Source organism: Mauremys reevesii, linkage group 8 (genome assembly GCF_016161935.1).
Source record: "Mauremys reevesii isolate NIE-2019 linkage group 8, ASM1616193v1, whole genome shotgun sequence".
Lineage (NCBI taxonomy): Eukaryota > Metazoa > Chordata > Testudines > Geoemydidae > Mauremys > Mauremys reevesii.
Genome location: NC_052630.1, coordinates 56,147,950 through 56,167,324, shown reverse-complemented (window position 1 = coordinate 56,167,324; position 19,375 = coordinate 56,147,950). Strand labels below are relative to the sequence as shown.

Genomic DNA, 19,375 nt, shown 5'->3' with positions numbered 1-19,375 from the left:
CTTAGAAATTATTATTTGACAGGAGCACTGTATCTATTTCCCATCTTAAGAAAATAAAATATATTAGATCCAATCAGCTCTAATACTAACATGTTCCGACACTTTTTCACTAGGAGGGTGGTGAAGCACTGGAATGGGTTACCTAAGGAGGTGGTGGAATCTCCTTCCTTAGAGGTTTTTAAGGTCAGGCTTGACAAAATCCTGGCTGGGATGATTTAGTTGGGGATTGGTCCTGCTTTGAGCGGGCGGTTGGACTAGATGATCTCCTGAGGTCCCTTCCAACCCTGATACTCAATTATTCTATGATTCAACTTCATGTCAATTCACTTAAGGGTCACTGGTTAGGTTTAAAATTGTAATGTATATTCTTACTTTGTTACTAAATCTTGAATACAACAATTGAAACAATTGTAGAAAATCATGCATCTGACGTTTCCCCCATGAAAGCTTATGCTCCAATACATCTGTTAGTCTTTAAGGTGCTACAGGACTCATTGTTGCTTTTTACAGATCCAGACTAACACGGCTACCCCTCTGATACTAGAAAATCTAGATTACTTTCTATCACTTTTTGCAGTTCACCAAGCTTGGAATAGATCATTTAACTTTTGGAATCATCCTACTAGGGCAAGTTTAGACTGAGTTTAAACTGCACCTCGGGACATTACCCCCACTCAGTGATGAGCTGCCAAAATATTAACAACTGGTTCCCTCCTCCTCACCCCATGAGGGGGTCGTGACCCCCCCCGCCCCCCGGGACTCCTGCCCCACTCCCCAGGACCCCTGCCCTATCCACCCCCCTTCCCTGTCCCTTAACTGCCCCCTGCCTCCCCATCCAACCCCTCCTCTTATTCCTGATGGCCCCCCTGCACCATCCTACCACCCCTTCTCTCTGTCCCGACTGCCCCTGGAACTCCTGCCCCTGACTGCCTCCCACTGCCCCATCCAACCCCTGGTCCTTCCTGACTGCCCCACCAGGACCCTTGCCCCCATTCAATTCCCCTGTTCCCTGCCCTCTGACTGCTCCCAGTCTCTACCCTAATCCACCCCCGCCTTCTATCCAACACCCTCTCCCTGCTCCCTGTCCCCCTTACCTTGCTGCCTGAAGATGGGGGTCGTGCCACCCAGAGTCAGGGCTGGGAGCCACGGGTGCTGGGCTGCAGTCGGGGTCCAGGTCGGTGTCGGGGTCCGGCCCGGAGCCGCGCCGCCCAGCCGGAGCCGGGGTCCGGGTCAGAGCAGGGGTCCAGCCCAGAGCCGCGCCGCCCGGCCGGAGCCGGGGTCCAGGTCCGGGTCCTAGCCGGGGTCCGGCCCGGAGCTGCACCGCCCGGCCGGGCCGGGGCGGGTCAGAGCCGGGGGCTGGCCCAGAGCCACACCACCCAGAGTCGGGGCCGGGAGCCAGGTCAGAGCCGGGGGCCGGCCCAGAGCCACGCCGGCCAGAGTCGGGGCCGGGAGCTGGCCCGGAGCCGTGCCGCCTGCCCAGCCAGAGTCGGGGCTGGGGTCAGGGTCAGAGCCGGGGGCCGGCCCGAAGCCGCACCACCCGGCCGGAGTCGGGATTGGGGGGGCATGCCCGGAGGGGGCCGGGGATGCCCGGCACCTAGAGCCCTCCTTGTGCTTCCCCTCTCCAGCTCACCTGCAGGAAGCTGCTGCTTCCTTCTCAGCCCTCCCAGCGCTAACAGCTGATTGGTGGGAAGCCCGGAGGGGGAGCCTTCAGAGGAGGAGGCAGAGCTGGAGCCAGGCGAGCTGGGGCCGGAGGCAGGGCAGGGCAGGGCAGGGAGCTGCTGCAGGCGGAGCCTTTGTTAAATTTAAAAGCCCTTTACAACCGGTTCTAAAAGGGTTTCTAAATTTAACAACCGGTTTGCGCGAACCGGTGCGAACCGGCTGCAGCTTACCACTGCCCCCACTACAAATAATAAACTAGAATTTGATTTTAAACACACTCCAAGTCACTTTCACAGTATTGCCAAACCCAAATGTTCCAAAAATCGTGAGTCAGGCTCACAAAAAAACATGAGATTGGCTTTAAAATAATAAGATTATGTAAAATCATAGATTTGGTGTTCTTTTTATTAGTTTTTGGCTTTTTGAGTCTTGAGGGTGCACCAGGTTCACATTTTGAAGCTTTCTCCACAGCCACGAGGGCTGGAAACTTGTTTTTTCTTTAAGAAAGAAGGCTGAAATCATCACATATTCACTTAACTCCAGGAGCTGGGACTTTAAGGAAAACAATAATTATCATGACACTCATGACAAAATCATGAGAGTTGGCAACACTGCTTTCACTTTCGTTTAAAGGCTAATTACTTTCCAGAAGGTCTTAAACACAACACTACAGTCATTCTGTTGTAGTTTTCATAGGAGAATATTTAAAACCAAACACCAAGAAAATTCCACATTTTAAAGTTGAGAAAAAAATTGAGACTTTTAAGGTATATCAGGGCCACTGCAGGCAGGAAAGGAAAATAAACAGACACAGGAGCTCTTGGCAGCTCTTCCACTTGAAAGAACGTTGGAGGGTCCATCTTCCAGTCCTTAATCAAGTAAAATTTCTATTGCCATCAGCGCCTCCATTCATAGACATTAAAATCACAGTGAACATGTGATAACATTTAGTTAATAACTATACACTTCATACCTAAATATCTGATCCATCTTATCCAGAGTTATACATCTTATACACATTGGCTCAAGAACTACATTTTCTGGCATAGTCTGAGCAGTGCTAAACACACAGATAGTGCCCAGTGAATTATACAAATCATGACAATAATCGTCAACTTTATGGATGCAATTTCTCTTATTTGTTCTGCAATTCGCCTGAATACAGCTGAAACCCTAAGAATTTGAGGCATAAACATATCTGATACTCAAATGACACTTTTTCATTCCTTCCTTTTCTCTAACTCTGATTTAAAAATGACAAAACAAAATGATATTTCAGTTAAAATCTAAAATTGCACAGCAGGCATTGCTCTGCAACCCAGCCTGGGACAGAACCTGCCACCCCTCTCATCTGAGTCTCTTCTTTCTTTCTTACCACTATGCTGCTTTTCATACTGTCAACCATGATATCCTTCCCAATCACCTGGGACCAATTGCTGGAGTCTCCGAGAACTAGCCTTCTTGGTTTTGCTCCCATCTATCAGAGCCTTCTTTTTTGTAGCATGCAGCAGAGGGATAGTCTGGATAGGGAGCTAGCCCTGAGTTCTACTCCCCCCATAGATTCCTGTTTGACCTTAGGGACAGGGTTTCATAGGTTTTTAGGCACCCAAAGATGCATCTAGGCATCTAGTGGGGAGTACAGAGCATTTAACCTTCTAGGTGCTTTGAAAATCCCTCTAGGTGCCTAAATACCTTTGAAAATCTGGCCTTTAGTCTCTCTGTGCCTCAGTGTCCCATCTGTACAATGGGGATAACAGCACTGCTCTGCTTCACCAAGGGGCTGTGATGTGAGACGCTCAGATACTACGGTGATGTGGCCACATAAGTACCACAGGTAGAGTGGGAACTTCTGTATACCACAGCTATCCCATCCCTAGGTTTTGGCCCCTTCTTTTCACCCACGTCCCTCACATCTCCCTCTTTAAAGAATATAAACTTGGCTTAGAGGGCTTGGCTGTATTTCTTCTGAGTCCCTAACAGACTCAGGGGGTGGGGATTTCTTCAACACCCTCACCCCCTGCAGTAGAATTCCAGTTTTACAGGTTTATCTAATGACTTCCAGATCTTTAATTTAATTACCAGCCCTTATATTAATCACCCTGTCTCTGTTCACATACAAAATACCCACTCCCTGCCCCAGGGGCACAAGCTGTGAGAAGCACCTCCCTGAAGAATTTACATTCCACACTAATGCTGTGCAGTTAAGAGCACCCTACCTCGCAGCACACTTCCAGTACGAAATTTAGGATTATTTTTGTTCCTAATATACTCAAAAACTCATCTTATTGTCCTGAACTCTGGGGGCCACAGATTTCTCCATGTGTCCCTTTGCTTTTATTTTTAATTTTCTACAATTCCTAGCTTCTGATTTATATTCATTACTATCAACTTCCCGTTTCTTCTATTTGCTTTATATATTTATATCTGCCTTCACTTCCCCTCTAAATCAGTTTACATATGCATGTAGTCATTTACATAAGCACAAAGTTAGTGCGAAATCCTATTTTTCAGAGTTAGTGGTTTATGCTAGAGCCATGCAACTTGACCTGAACTGGATGGGATCCAACTGCAAGTGTCGGATCAGGTGGGAAAACAATTGGACTCTGATGGGTTTAGTTGACTCTCCTCATGCTCGAGGGATCAGCATAGTGGCAGCTGCATGCCCTGCTCCAGCCTGCTACCACCATTTTGCTGCACTGTGAGTGTGCCTACTGAGGAGCTGCAGCACCTCTTACAGTTCAGCAACAGGCAGCAGATGGCAGGAGCAGAGAATGCAGCCACTGCCAGTGGCACAACCAGCTGCTACCATGCTGAGCCCATGGACTGGCGGCAACAGCAACTCAGAGTCAGGGGGAACAAACAGGTCCGAAAAGCGCTGTGACCCTCTTGACGTCAGGCCTAAAAATTAGTCTGAACAAACCTTTACTTTACATTTGCTTTGTGTTGTTGTAAATGACTACCGATGGTCTTCTGCTCAGCTCTGGCAGATCCAATGCAGTCTGAACCAGTTTGTCCCCACTTTGGATAGGAAGTTGCACCAGTTCCGATAGTTGTCTTAACTCTGTCTGACAATGCAGTTCCTAACAGTTTACAACAAAATTAAATGCTCCCCTTCTAAGCTAATTAAGCCTTTCTTAATCATTTATTTTGGTGTATCATTGTATATTTTTTTGAGTGCAGTAATCTGTACTTTTATCCTGAAAGCTCAAACAATTCATCCTCTCAGTTTTGCAGTTCAGTTCCAGCATTCAAATATTGCTTCTACTGCTGCACAAACTGACTACACAATTGTACCAGTTCCTAATTATTTTGGTTTTTAGCAGTTTAGACATGAAGACTAAATCAGTTTTAGCACACATAACACATTTAGTCATATCTCATTTGAATTTGATGGAATTTCTCCTCCATTCCCCCTCTGTTTATTTAATTGATAAACAATATAAGAATTTGTCCGCAAGTAGCTAGAATCTTTCCCTTTGCCTGTGTACTCTCCACTTACAAAAGCTGGCTGCTAAGTAATAGGACTTTGAGAGAGATTCCAATTCTTCATGAATAACTGGCTTCTACCACTTGCAAACAGTTATTATTTACATGGGTGGCAGGTGAACCCTCGCTTTAGGGAGTCTAGCCTGTTGGCTGTGCCCCTTCTGCCCGAGGCCCTGCCCCTCCCGCCGCACACCAGAGCCCCGACCCCACCCCCATAACAGGAGGAGCCCTGAGGGCCCCCCCTGTGACTGCAGGAGCCCCACAGTCTGCCCACCCCAGCCATGGCCACGCAGGGTCGAGCCGTCCCCCGACCCCACCGAGTGCTGGGCTGAGCCACCAGCCACCCCAAGCCACCATGCCAGCCACGCCAGGCCAGGGTGTGGGGAGGAGGGATGCAGCAAGCAACAGCAGGCAGGCAGCAGCAGACAGTGGGGACTCGGAGAAGGGGCAGGGCCATATCTAGACTGCAAGTGAAGATGTGATCATAGCCTTCTCTGGCCTATTATACCCGCCATTCATGATCATTTATCATTATTAGGCTAGCCCAGAGAGTTTGGACCCTGAGCCTCTCCCATCAGACTCTACATTCATTTCTTGGCCTCCATCTCCCATGCCCTCTCCCCTCCCCCCTGCATTCCTCTACATGTGTTATTTTAGAGTATTAAGTACTAATATTAAATTGTGATTTTTTTTTTGCTGATCAATTGTCCAAACATCCAGTGTTCTAAACTTTTATTAGCTATATTTTAAAATAGATTCCTGTAGTTTGGATACCTTATTTTTGTCTGCTTTATGTGTTTCTGGTCTGACAGGGGTTTTCTGTCTCTGTTTTCATTCCCTGTGCACACATCTTAGGCTCTGCCATCTGCCAGAAAGTAAAATTTACTTCATCGTCTGTATTTTCTCCAAGTGCTTCATTGTATTCTTTTGGCCACAGATCCTAAATTCCAAAGGAATGTTTTCTTCTTTTGGATCCTAGACACTATAAAAATGGTTTTGAAAAATAAACAGCAGTTTAAAAGGGAATCCTCATTTATAGCAGATGTCTCTCCTATCTCTGTAATATCTTGTAGCTCCTATCTTAAAGAAAATGCAATGGAGGAGAGAGAAATTATGTCACCACATTACAACATTTTTGCCTAGATTAGAACCATCTAGTTTGAGGGTATGTCTGCACTGCAGATAAAGGTGTGACTGTAGCACAGGTAGGCACGCCTATGCTTATTTGACTCTAGTTAATGTGAGTAACAATAGTAGTGTAGACATAGCAGCACAGCTTATCAACCAGAGTACAGACACCAGTCTCCAATGTGCTTGTACTCTGGTTGCTAGACCATGCTGAAGCCCGTCCTGCTATATCATTGCTGCTGCTATTACGCATACTATTTAGACTAATGCTAGCAGAGGTATGCCTACATATGCTATGATCACATCTTCACTTGCAGTGTAAACATACCTTGAGTCCTCGGTCCAAAGGAATGATTTTGATTATCCAAATTTCGTTTAATAACCTATGTCAGTTTTGTAAAATTCTACTTGCCCAGGACAAGTAACTTAATTTTTGACAAGCAAGTGAAATATAAATATTTCATTAACATCAGACTCTCCATGATTAGGGTGGGTGAATAGACTTTTCTGTTGGAGGTAATAAATTTTCCTGGCTGTTTTTCAAGAATGAGATGTAGGTATCCTGAATTATTCTCTGACATGGTGATTAAACAGCTCCTCTCTCCAAAGTCATTGCAATCCTTTTTGCATGATATGTAGTGGGAAAGAACGGGAAACAAACCATAATTAATACATCATGCAAATGTTATATAAACAAACTGATTGGTTTCTGATTTTTTTTTTTTAAAGATGGTGTGGTTGTGTCTGGAAAAATGGATAACAACAAACTAGATGTGTATATGTCTGAAGCAGAAATGAAAAACAAAGAGGAAAGAACTGAACAAGAATCTATAAGGGAGACTGATAGTACTATTTTGGATGCCTCATCTGATTCTCCAAGAGGTTTGCTAACAAACTTCAGGAATCTTTGTAGTAGGGGAGGGGGAAAGGATGTGAAACATGATTCTTAGTACAGTTGTGCTCCAGGTTCTGTTTCAGCCACAAATATATACGTATACACAGAAAAGGCTGTACTCCCCCTGATGCCCTGGATTTCAGATGTTTTTCATCTGAGCTAGCATTTTCCCCTGTATCATTTCTAGAAATCTCTTCTAAGGCGCTTACTGACACAGGAGCATAAAACAAGTCATGTTGTTGAAAGAGCTGGGGTCTGCATCCATATTGTAACTGAAAGTGCCACCTTTTTAATTCTCTTGGTTCAGATACATGACAGTGACAAGAGAAAGGCATTGTATCTGAGCACAGAACTGGGAGCTAGAAATTTCTGGGTTGTAATCCCAGCTCCAACACTTACGAGCTCCCTGGCCTTGGGCACGTAATTTAATCCCTGCTTCAGTTTCCTTACCTCATAAGGTACTGTGAAGTTTAAGGTTTTTAAAAGGTTTTAAAAGCGGAAAACCACTATAAAGTCAAGTATTATTCTGAAACTGCGTCTCCTGTGTCAGAGCCGCGCAATACAGTATGTAAAGGCAACAGCCAAACTGGTTATCTGTCAGTAAGGAATGGTGCCGAATTTAGTAAAAGCAAGAGAAGTTGTGAGCATTTGAAAGCAATTTTAGAGGGAGTTAATCTCAACCCTGCCAAAAAAAAACAGCCCAGAAATGGATGAGGGATCTGAGGTGTATAATGTGCCATGGTTGTATTAATAAACCATGGCACATTGTACTAATATAGAAAGGTGTATCTGTGATATGCTAGTCTTGCCAAACACCTCATAGGACAATTTTGTATTTGCATACCACATTTTTCATGATGTGACTATGGTGCTCTCAATCTATAGAATGGCATCAGTGAAGAATCCACAAATATAAGATGTAAACATTGTATGAAATTCTTCAGTTTAGCTTTTAGAATATCTTTAAAAAACAAAAACAAATAAATCTGGAACATGTAGGAATTCAGATAAGTTATTCCATTCTGACTATAGCACTTTCTTCAGATTTAAGTTTGAAAGATGAAGAATGCAAAATATTATTCCAGCTGGCATAAGATTCAGCTAGCATTAGAATTGAAGTGGCTGACAGAAGAACAATATGAACTGAAAAATAAATGGAATGTGAAAGTAGAAGTGTTTAACTTAAAAATCTCTAACTTTTAGAGAAACATATTTCAATTCAAAGACAGCTTGCTGATCTAGAGAAACTAGCTGACCTGAGTGAAGGTGAGTTTACATCGACTGTATCCCAGAACACAGATCAACATGTTGCAGGTATTTACATTCTTCTTTTTAATGTATTTTTAAAATATTGTCATTTTTCTTTGTAGTCGAGTGTTTGAGTCTTCAAGTTTGGAAGTTTTTTTTAAAATATTGCTTACTATTCCCCCTCACCTTTTAGCAACGTCAGTTCCCACTCCATGTATCCCGTTCTTAATGAAATAGGAAAGGCCCCAGTGGCTCCATTTTTGTTTGTTTTTCTCTCAGTATAGTAGCATCAATACTGTAATGAACATATACAGCTAAGAAATTGTGTTACACTGTTGGCCTACAGCTAGAAGTAATGCTCTAACATTGTTTTCTAGTGTCATGCCAGAGGGGTGATCAATATTTTCCTTGGTAAATACATATGTTGTTTGAAATTAAAAGAATAGGATTATTATTTGAATAGTTGACCTCTTTGCAGCTGTTATTTCACTGTCTGGCTTGCCTCAAAGCATTTTTACTTGTATCTGTTATCTTGTAGCTGTTAAATTCCATCATCTATGTACAATGAATAAGATAAGACACATTTTATTAAAAGGCTTTCATGCTACAAGATGCTTCTCATTCATCCTGTGCTGTCCAAAGTCAAAATGGAAGCTACTAAATTCTGCCTGATTGATCATTCAGCATCCAGTCACAGAACTCAGCACCAAGGACATGCACAGTTGCATGTATGAATCATATATCAGAGCAAAATATGACTCTGAAAGCTGGATTTTATTTCAGGGTGGCATTTGAATTATTCAGAATCCTTCAATACCAGTGGATTCTTATACAAATTGATTATCACATCCCTGACTTTGATGTTTCTAGAATTGTTGCTTTAACGTTGACTACAGAAAATGATTTATTTTAAAGAAGGGATTTAAGAGTCATGTCTGAAAGTTTGTTTTGGAGATTCAGCAGAGAGAGAGAAAGCAGACTCTAGCACTAAACGTCATGAATGTGTTTTTTAAAAGATTTTGTTTGAAGTGTAGTTACTCTGAAACGAGGGAAATGGCACTGTGGGGTTAGATAGGTATTGTGTCTCAATGATTTCCTGTTGAAATTTACAAGTAAAATTTCCCCCCATCTCCCAGCTTGGTAAACTCAACCTGGAAACTGAAAGTCAAACTGGGTTCTTTCTGCCTTGTGCATCAATAATAGCAAAAGTTGTATAGTTAGAATTGTGTAATTCTCTGATTGATGTTTATGCCAGAAATATCTAACTCATGCTCCTGAATCTGTATTTAGCTGGCTCATGAGTAAAAAGTAGCAAAAACTTAGTTTGCCGGTAACTAGATATGAGTCCGAATACACAGAGAGAAGATCAGTTGAGTAAGAACACGTCAGAAAAATGACTGTGTAAATGACATTAGCCACGCTTTGAAATATTATTTGATGAGAAATTCACTGAGAGTGGATTGGGTTGAAATAATTATTATTTATTTGTATTGTGGTAGTGCTTAGGAAGCCCCAGTCATGGATCAGGATCCTCACTGTGCTAACTGCTCTACAAACACACAACAAAAAGATGGCCCCTGCCCCAAGGAGCTAACAATCTAAGTATAAGACAAGAGGCAACAAGTAGATAGATCATGAATAAAACAAAACTTAGAAAACGTTGTTGAATGTTTTAAAGGAGCATACGATACCTGCATGAATGGCATTTTGGGATTATAAACTTAAATATGTCTGAATTTACAGAGTTTAATCTTTTATTATACAAAAACACAATTCTACCTGTACTAGATGTGGAGGAAAATAATGTTTTGTCTCAAATATGCATTAGTTATATGTATGGAAATTTATACCAATATATAGTAGCATATACAATTCTAATCTGCTTATATCTCCTTGTTTTGTTCTTATATGAATTTTCAGCTGGAAAGAAACCTTGCCCACTGTGTCCTGAAGAGAAATTCAAAGCTTGCTATAGTCATAAGCTCCATCGCCACCTTCAGAATTTGCATTGGAAGGTTTCTGTTGAATTTGAAGGTAAAGTCTTTTATACTTGAATAGATTGCTTATATTTTATGGAACAAAGTACAACATAAGATTAAGTGGAAGCGTAGAGCCCAGTTCTGTAGTCCCCCCATACATTTAAAATTCCCATTGACAGCAGTGGGAGTTTCACGCACATAAAGACTTCTAGATCCTGACCCTAAATTAGAGCCAATGGTATGTTCCTCTTTAAACTTAATGTTTATAGCACAAGTCAAAATCTGCGTATTTCATTATTTTTCTGACCAATTTTAAAATTGCTACATAGATATGTTAAATGAGTTTTTAATATTAATATCAGGAAATATCTGTGGATATTTCACCTTAATGTGAGTTTGTTTATACACATAATCAGTGGTGCAAGAAAAATCCATTTCTTATTGGGGGGAGGGGGACCAGCAAAGGGGAGCACGTGACCTCCCCACATGGCCCTCCATGTGACTCCTCACTGCCCAGACCAGGGCCCCCATGGTCTCCCCGTCCTCTTCCCACATCCATTACATGTTACCTGGGGGGGAGGGAGGAGCTCTGTCCTCCTCCTGCTGCACCAGAGACTTCGTGGCAGTGGTCTCCCGGGAACCGCAGCGGGGAAAGGAGCAGAACCCCCAGCCCTGCCCACTGCCCTTCTATGGAGCTGCGTATCTGTCCTCCCTCTGTGTACCACAGCAGCAGCCCCGCCAGAGGACAGGGCTGGGCGGGGGAACAAGGTGCCAATAAGGAGACACAGTAGGTTACATTTTAAAGTTTATTATATGGAAAGTTGTTTGGCAGTATTATATTTGCATACAGTACACACAAGTGTTTTATTTGTTTAAATTGCAGTCAAGGCTTTTGTGGTGTTCACAGCACAGGTATTTTCACTTGATTAGTAGGCTGTGGGTAAAATTTTACAAAGCTCTTAAGTCCCAGATTCAAGGATAACTTAGGCCTGGTCTACACTGCATGGCAGAATCCATCTAAATTATGCAACTTCAGCTACATGAATAACATAGCTGAAGTCGACGTACTTAGATCTACTCACCGCAGTGTCTTCACTGTGGTGAGTCGACTGCTGGCGCTCCCCCATCAACTCCGCCTGCACCTCTCAGCCTGGTGGAGTACAGGAGTCGACGGGAGAGCACTTCGGGGTTGATTTCTCGCGTCTAGACTAGATGCGATAAATTAACCCCCGCTGGATCAATCTCTGCCCGTTGATCCAGTGTGTAGTATAGAGATACCCTTAGACATGAAGGAGCCTATGTCTTATTTGAAATCTATGGGACTTGGGAGCCTAAGTGGTTAAAAGTCACTTTTGAAAATGGAACTTAGGAGCCTAAGATGTTTAGATGCTTTTGAAAAGGTTACTAGTCAGGTAGATGTTTCAAGTCCTAACAACTACCTAGTACAGTTCTGGGACCTGAGTGCCTGTCAGTGATATTTTTTGTTTTAAAGTTTAACAGCAGAAGCTTCTCTGCATTGATAGGATATACGTACCAGAATAAGTAGATGCTATTATTTACTCTTATTATTTATTTGTATTGTAGAAGCACCTAAGGTGCTCAATCAAGGTCCCATTACAATTGTACTGACAAGTAACAAATAAGATAATCCTTACCCCCAAATTGCTTATGATATATGATAGTTATGTACTATGTATTTATCATACTGTAAGTTGACAAGAACTAGTTTGTTTTCTAGGATACAGAATGTGCATCTGTCACTTACCTTGTCGCCCAGTGAAGCCAAACCTCATTGGAGACCAGGTAACAAATACTAGATCACATATGCTCATTTACTCTATAAAAAAGGGGAAACTAAGAAGAACTTTTGTGAAGTGTTTCAATGTAGTCTTCAAACATATGTTGTTTTCTGTAATGGGATGCAGAACCTTATGGTCCCCAATTCAAATTCAGCCAAGACCTTTAGGTGGTGAGAATTAAACCTTTCTGATGTTAGTTGAATGGCCTATGGTATGTGTAATGGATTTGGTGGTCTCAGTCCTGTTCCCCATGGACAGATGTCCACATCAGATAAAATAGTACCACATTTTGGACTAATCAGCAACCTTGTTTGCAGTCACAGGAGAGGCCGAAAACTTAGTAGACACACAAAATAAATGTACTGTACCCTTTTGACCCCTAGAAGTGATTTTTTGGGTCAGGTTGAGAGGGGCAGTAGTATGGAGAAAGCCAGTACTGTCACTTCCCATGCTACATCTTTTCTGTGGACATACTTTTGTCTGCAGTCTCCAGTCCAGAACCCTTTGGCCGCACGCAGCTTTTTTTTTTTTTTTTTAAGATTATCTTAACTCAGGTTCAATTCCAATTTAGGTCTGTTGCTGTATTCTAAAAGTGCTGTAGCCATGTTGGTCCCAGGATATTAGAGAGACACGGTGGGTGAAGTCATATTTTTTATTGGACCAGCTTTTGTTGGTGGAAGAGACAAATCTTTCAAAGGTTACTTAGGGCATGGCTACACTTGCAGATGTAGAGTGCTGTGAGTTAAACACTCTCAGCTGGAAGTGCACTCACGTGGCCACATCAGCGGCTTTTGCAATGCCACAAAGAGCAGTGCATTGTGGTAGCTATCCCAGGGTTCAAGTGGCTGTAATGTGCTTTTCAAATGTGGGGGGTGGGGTGGAGTGTGACAGGGAGTGTGTTGTGTGTATGTGCTGGGAGAGAGAGTGGGTTTTTGGGGTGCTGAGAGTGTGTCAGCTGACATGCTCTCAACCTCCAAAAACCCACTCTCTCCCTCCACATACACACACAACACACTCCCTGTCACACTCCACCCCACCCCTCCATTTGAAAAGCACTTTGCAGCCACTTGCATGCTGGGATAGCTACCACAATGCACTGCTCTCTGTGGCCCTTGCAAGAGCTGCTAGTGTGGCCACTCCAGAGTGCTGGCAGCTGGCAGTGTGGACAGGCTGCAGCACTTTCCCTACTGCACTCTAAAAGGCTAGTTTAACTCAAAGCACTCTACATCTGCAAGTGTAGCCATGCCCTGAGTGGACGGGTAGGGAGTTAGGACGCCTGGGGCTGCTTTAATGCGCTCTAACTTGCAAGTGTAGCCATGCCCTCAGAGTTCTTCTTCAGGTCTGAGAATCATACTCAGAGTGTCACAGCTAAATACAAGGTGGAACAGATTCTTTAGCCTAAATAGTCAACACATATTGTAAAAGACCATTCAAGGGAAAGTGGTCAGTTAACACCTTTGCAGCCATAGGATGGAAAAAGAGGACTTGGGGGGTTACAGATTGTTGTAGTAAACCATAAATCCAGCATCTCTATTAAGTCCATGATTTTTAGTATTTATAGACCACTATGTACAAGAAACCCATGGATAATCACACTTGCCTTGACAGATCCAGTAACCACCCCAAACACAAGAAGAAATCTATTGTCTACAGCCAGGCTGATGCCACAGAATATGCTTGGAGGAGAAAGTCTGGGATATACACTTTAGCACATTTAAAATGGCCTTCACCAAACAAGGATGCTCCACTAGAGAAGTAGATCACATCACTGAATGGGCCGCTCCAATATCCCAAGAGATCTTGCTTCAATATGGGGGATTTGGGGAACCCTCCAACTGCACACCCCTAGTTGTCACCTACCACGCCACACTCGAACCCCTGTGGGATATCAATAAATAATTGCAATGCATACCTATTTGGAACCACATCCTGAAAGAAACAGGTCCTGAACCCCTTCTTCTGGCCTTCCAACAACCCCCCAACTTCACTATCCAAAGCAATCTCCCCACAGGACACACCAACTCAAATTGGAAGACCCTTTCATAACAACAGATATAAAACCTGTAGACGCATTTCCACTGCTGTGATAATCTTTACTCCCTGCCCCCAACACACCCTGCAAAATCCATGGGTCCTACACATGCCTATCACTACATAGTGTACCAAACCCAGTGCACTAAATGCCCCAACAACTATATGAGTGAAACAAGACAATTTATGCGCTTTCCAATGAACTAGCACAGAAAAATGATAAAAGAGAAAAAAGACACTATCAACTGTGGATAAATACTTTTCACAAAGTAATCACTCCATATCCAGTCACTCTCAGTCCTCATCCTCAAAGGAAACTTGTATAACACTTTCAAAAAAATGAGCCTGGAAGCTTAAATTTGTAACTTTGCTAGACACTAAAAATCATGGACTGAATAAGGACACTGAATTTATGGTTTATTACAACAATCTGTAACCCACTAACGTCCCTTTTTTGTCTAATGATTGTAGAGGTGTTAACGCACCACTTCACCTTGAGTGGTGTCTTACAATATGTGTTAACTATTTATGCTAAACAATCCGTTCCACCTTGAATTTAGCTGTGACATCAGGTCAGGTCTACACTACAAACATACATGGGTATAATTACATCACTTGGGTGTGAAAAATCCACACCCCTGAGTGACATAGTTATACTAATATAACCTCCAATGTAGACAGCTACCACTTCCCATGGAGGTAGATTAACTACACCGACAGGAGAAGCTCCCATGTGGCAAAATCTTCACTAAAGCACTGCAGCAGCAAAGCTGCACAGGTGTTACTTCACTCACTTTGTCTGACTGTATTTTAAAACTACACTGACTCTTTTACAGAGCTCTACGAAGCTGGGAGCCCATTATCACTGCATCATCTGTTCTGCAACCATTACACGAAGAACTGACATGATAGGGCATATTAAGCGCCACGTGAACAAAGGAGAAACTGAGTCCAGGTATATTGCAGGTAAATTATTTAATGTTCCTGCTTTATTTGTAAATGGATCCTTTACACAGTGCATTGTGTGTTATACCTGGGCTATATGTTCAAGGGACTGTCAAAAGTAAGCCTTTGCTAAAAGTAAGTTTGCTCAGGGTTAGGAGGAAATTTAAAAAAAGAGAAATCTATCCTTCATAATAAAGGTTGCCAAACTGTTAATCTGACCTTTTTGCTTGGATAACCCCAAAAGGCTGGCGTGCTGAGTTTGTAGTGTTTACCCTCTGCTCTGCCCTCTCGTTTTGTAGCCTATACATTTAGGTATTTGCTAGGTAAGGCATAGGCATAAGAAAGCTAGTAAAGCAATGAGCTTACAGGCCTCAGGCCTGAAAGACAATAGCTTAGCTAAACAAGGCATAAGGCCCAAAAGCCTTAGCATATGCAGTTAATCAGGAGTAACCCTAGATCAGAGGTTCTGAATCTTTCTTTATGAGACTCCTTTCTCTCCCCCACCCCCCATGCTATAAAAACTGCATGGCTCACCTGTGCCACAATAACTGGTTTTCTGCATATAAAAGCCAGGGCTGGTATTAGAGCATAGCAAGCAGGGCACTTGCCTGGGGCCGTGTACCACAGGTGCCCCCACGAAGCTATATTGTTCAGGCTTCAGCTTCAGCCCCAGGTGGTGGAGCTCAGGTACCTGGGATTCAGCCCCATGCAGTGGAGCTTTGGCTTTCTGCCCTGTGCCCCAGCAAGTCTAATGCTGGCCCGGCTTGGAGGCCCCCCTGAAACCTGCTCGAGGCCTCCTAGGGGGCCCATGAACCCCTGGCTGAGAACTGCTGCCCTAGATCATAAGATATCACAAGATGGAACACTGTAATGACTCAACTGCTGACAGATAACCACAAGATGCTAGTTTATACCAGCTAAATGGGATATTTTAAGTTAGGAACGTCAGCAGACATCTGACACAAGAAAGCCATGGTACCTAATTGATGTATATGCTAATAAGCTTGAGGTAAAAGGCCAAGTAACCTATGGGAGAAAAGCACCCCAACATTAGTAGGGTGAGGAAACACAAAAGGGAAGAAGCTCTTACACTGAATATGCATTAGGTATACTAGTGTCAATGTAACACATTCTAAAAGTTATATCCTGGCCTGTGTCCCTTGGGAAATATAACTCTTGGGAGATCCCAGGATGACCATCACTGGTGGTGGTGGTGGTGGTGGTGGTGATGATGATGGAGAGGATGACACTTCAGGTCCTTTTGCAAGGGATGGTGTGAGTATATGGCTGCTCAGACACACATTCTGTATTATCTCTATCTATGTTGTTGGGTTGGAGGTGTTTGACTTTCCTAATTGTGTTGGTAAAACTACTGCAAATTCAAAAGGCTTTTCCCAACTGAGAGTGTTGCAACCGTGCACATCAGGGTTCCTATCAGAAAAATAATTGTAATAATATTGGGACAAGAATCTACCAAACCTCAGAGTGTTAATTAAGAATTCTTAAGTGATTGATATAATTAATATACAATTAATAGATCAGGCGACAGCTCTGTTTTTTGCTCATAAAAAACATCATTATTTTGCAATTAGCTTGATAATCTTGGAAATGTCAATACCCAACCTTTTCAAAAGAATGGCACAGATAGTGAGAGACAGTACCGTAAAACAAAACTGGCATGGCAAATTTCATGCCTCCCTATTTTGACAGCATCCATTTATTTTTAAAATCAATCCCGAGTATAAATCAAGTTCAGATAGAATACTAAAATGCTGAATTGTTTGAAGTGCATAAATATGGAATATTGAAACCAGCTGACTGTCTTCAGTTCTACAGCATGTTGATAAAAGTGTAGATGGTAGGTTGCTCATTTAATTCAGTAAATCAGAATCCTATTGCAAATCCCCATAAATTATATGCACTAATCTTTTGGTCTGATAGGAGCTAAACTGTAAAAGTGAATTATATTATTGGAAGGACTCACTCATTTTAAAGAAAGATAATTTAGCACAAGATTTCAGGTACTTTATTTTTGCAAGTTATTAAAAGAAGAGGTTACTTACCTGTAACTGGAGGTTCTTTGAGATGTCTGATCCCTATTTGTATGCCAAATGTGGGTGCGCAGGCTCTCCATGCACCAGAGCCGGAAGCTTTTCAGCAGCAATGCCTGTTGACCCATACAACTGCCTTATGTCGTCATGTGCTCCAGGCGAGGTTATAAAAGGCCTTGTGGGGTGACACACCCTCAGTCTCTCTCTTACCATAGCATAGAGAGTCTGCAGCAGAGGAAGGTGAGTGGGTATTGGAATATAAATAGGGACTACTCATCTCAAAGATCCTCCAGTTACAGGTAAGTAACCTCCTCTTCTCCTTATATGTATTCCAAATGCAGGTGAGTACGGAACAGTGATCAGCTCCGGAGGTGGGTGCAAGGACGCAATTGGTAAGGCCTGTTGCAGGACAGCACGGCCTATGGTGGCGTCAGCAGCCGCCCACTGGTCAATGGCTGTGAAGGTGTGGACAGAGCACCATGTTTCCGCATGGCAGATCTCATGGTAGCATACGTCCACCACGGAGGCGGAGGTGGTCACATGCATGCCTTATTGCCACCCCTGTGGCCAGGGAGCAGGAGGACATGTCTACCGCATCCTCCGCAGCCTGGAGGCTGACTTGGCCCCAGGCAGCCCTCATCCAGCAAGGCCTGGAATCGCTGGACCTTGGTCTGCATGATGTCCTCCAAGAACTCCACTAGCTTAGTATAATTATTGAAAGTGTACTTCACTAGCAGAGCTTGATAGTTAGAAAAGTGGAATTGAAGGGCTGCAGAGTAGAGTTTGCAAGCCAGGAGGTCCAGGCGTTTCACCGCTGTGTGTGTGTGAGAGTAAGAGTCGGAGTGCTGGTGTGCCCGTTCCATGGCCATGTGCATGACCAGTGAGGCCAGAGGGGGGTGGGAAAACAACTTCCGCCCCCCTTAGCCGATACGAAGTACCTGCCTTCTGCTCTCTTGGGTGTGCAGGCACAGGTTGTAGAACAGCGTTGTGAATGGGCAGAGCTACGTGTGTCAGGCCCCGGGGCTGGAGAATGTCTAACAACTGGTCCAGTTGGTCTTGGACCTCTTCCAGGGCGATGCCTAAGTGTAGCAATGTGGGACTCACCCCTGCGGCGCCTCCTGCTGGTGTCCTGGGAATTAGCTCATTTTCCAGCCTTGGAGCACCCTCTGCAGGCCAGTGTCCCACTGCTGCTGGGCCTCCGCATCGCTCCGTGGACTCTGGTGCCACGTTATCTGGGGTGCTTCCCCCGGCAGTAACCCCCCACTCTCGGGGTCTCTCCTTCCCGGGGAACCCCCATCCCCCTATCCCCACCTCGCCTCAGTCATAGGCTACTGCCAGTCACCAACTAGCCCCCGCTCCCTGGGGCAGACTGCAGTATAAGCCACTCATCACAGACAAGGGTTTTTTGGACCTGCTGCCTTTCTCTGCAACCCAGTACCTCTATGGGGCCTTGGACAAGGCCCTGCAGCCTGGGGAGTTGCCAGCCTGGAACTCCCCAGCCCTGCCTCACTCTAGGCACCCTGAGCTTCCCAGCAGCCTCTCTCTCTCTGAAGGCAGAGAGAGACTGTCTGCTCCCCGGTCCACTGCCCTCATAAGGGTCAGCTGCAGCCTGATTGGGGCGTGGCCCATCTGCGGCTGTTTCCCTATCAGCCTAGGGTTTTCTCTCTCAGCCCCAGCCCTCTCCAAGGGCTGGCTTTTGACCCCTTCAGGGCAGGAATGGGATTACTGCCCCGCTACACCAACTCAAAGGCCATGCTCTGTACCAGCTCCTGGTACTGGTGGGGATCGTCAGGAGGCAAGAATGTTGAGGGATCAGGGCCTCATCTGGAGAGAAGAAGGCTGCTGTCATAGCCGGCGGTACCGGATCAAGCATTGGGTCCTCTTCCGGGTCTGAGACCATTGGAGCCAGCAGAGGGGCTAAGGTGGTTCTGGTCTGAGGCTACTGACGGTGGGTACGGGCAGTGATAGGGGTCCCACGTGGGCCAGTGATGCCATGAGGCCAGGTCTTAATGGTACTGCAGGCTCCATGGATACCGGTACCACCCAGGTGAGCCCAGAGCATAGGGAGCTGGAAAAGGCATGTGAGCCCGAGAGTCCGCATTATGCCGAGAGACTGGGAAGAAGGACGTCCCTTCCGCTGAGAAGCCCTCCGAG

The 19,375-nt window shown here is 44.3% G+C and overlaps 1 protein-coding gene across 3 annotated transcripts in view; it reads left to right on the top strand.

Moving 5' to 3' along the window:
• Positions 1-19,375, top strand: part of TRMT1L (tRNA methyltransferase 1 like) — a 48,120-nt gene that overhangs the window by 8,860 nt on the left and 19,885 nt on the right. For 2 of the 3 annotated variants that reach the window (XM_039486759.1, XM_039486762.1), the window contains exons 2-6: positions 7,003-7,155; positions 8,372-8,482; positions 10,337-10,450; positions 12,134-12,198; positions 15,062-15,191. In XM_039486759.1, coding sequence (XP_039342693.1) covers positions 7,003-7,155; positions 8,372-8,482; positions 10,337-10,450; positions 12,134-12,198; positions 15,062-15,191 — 573 coding nt within the window. The remainder of the gene's footprint in view (positions 1-7,002; positions 7,156-8,371; positions 8,483-10,336; positions 10,451-12,133; positions 12,199-15,061; positions 15,192-19,375) is intronic. The other variant, XM_039486761.1, reaches the window with a different exon arrangement.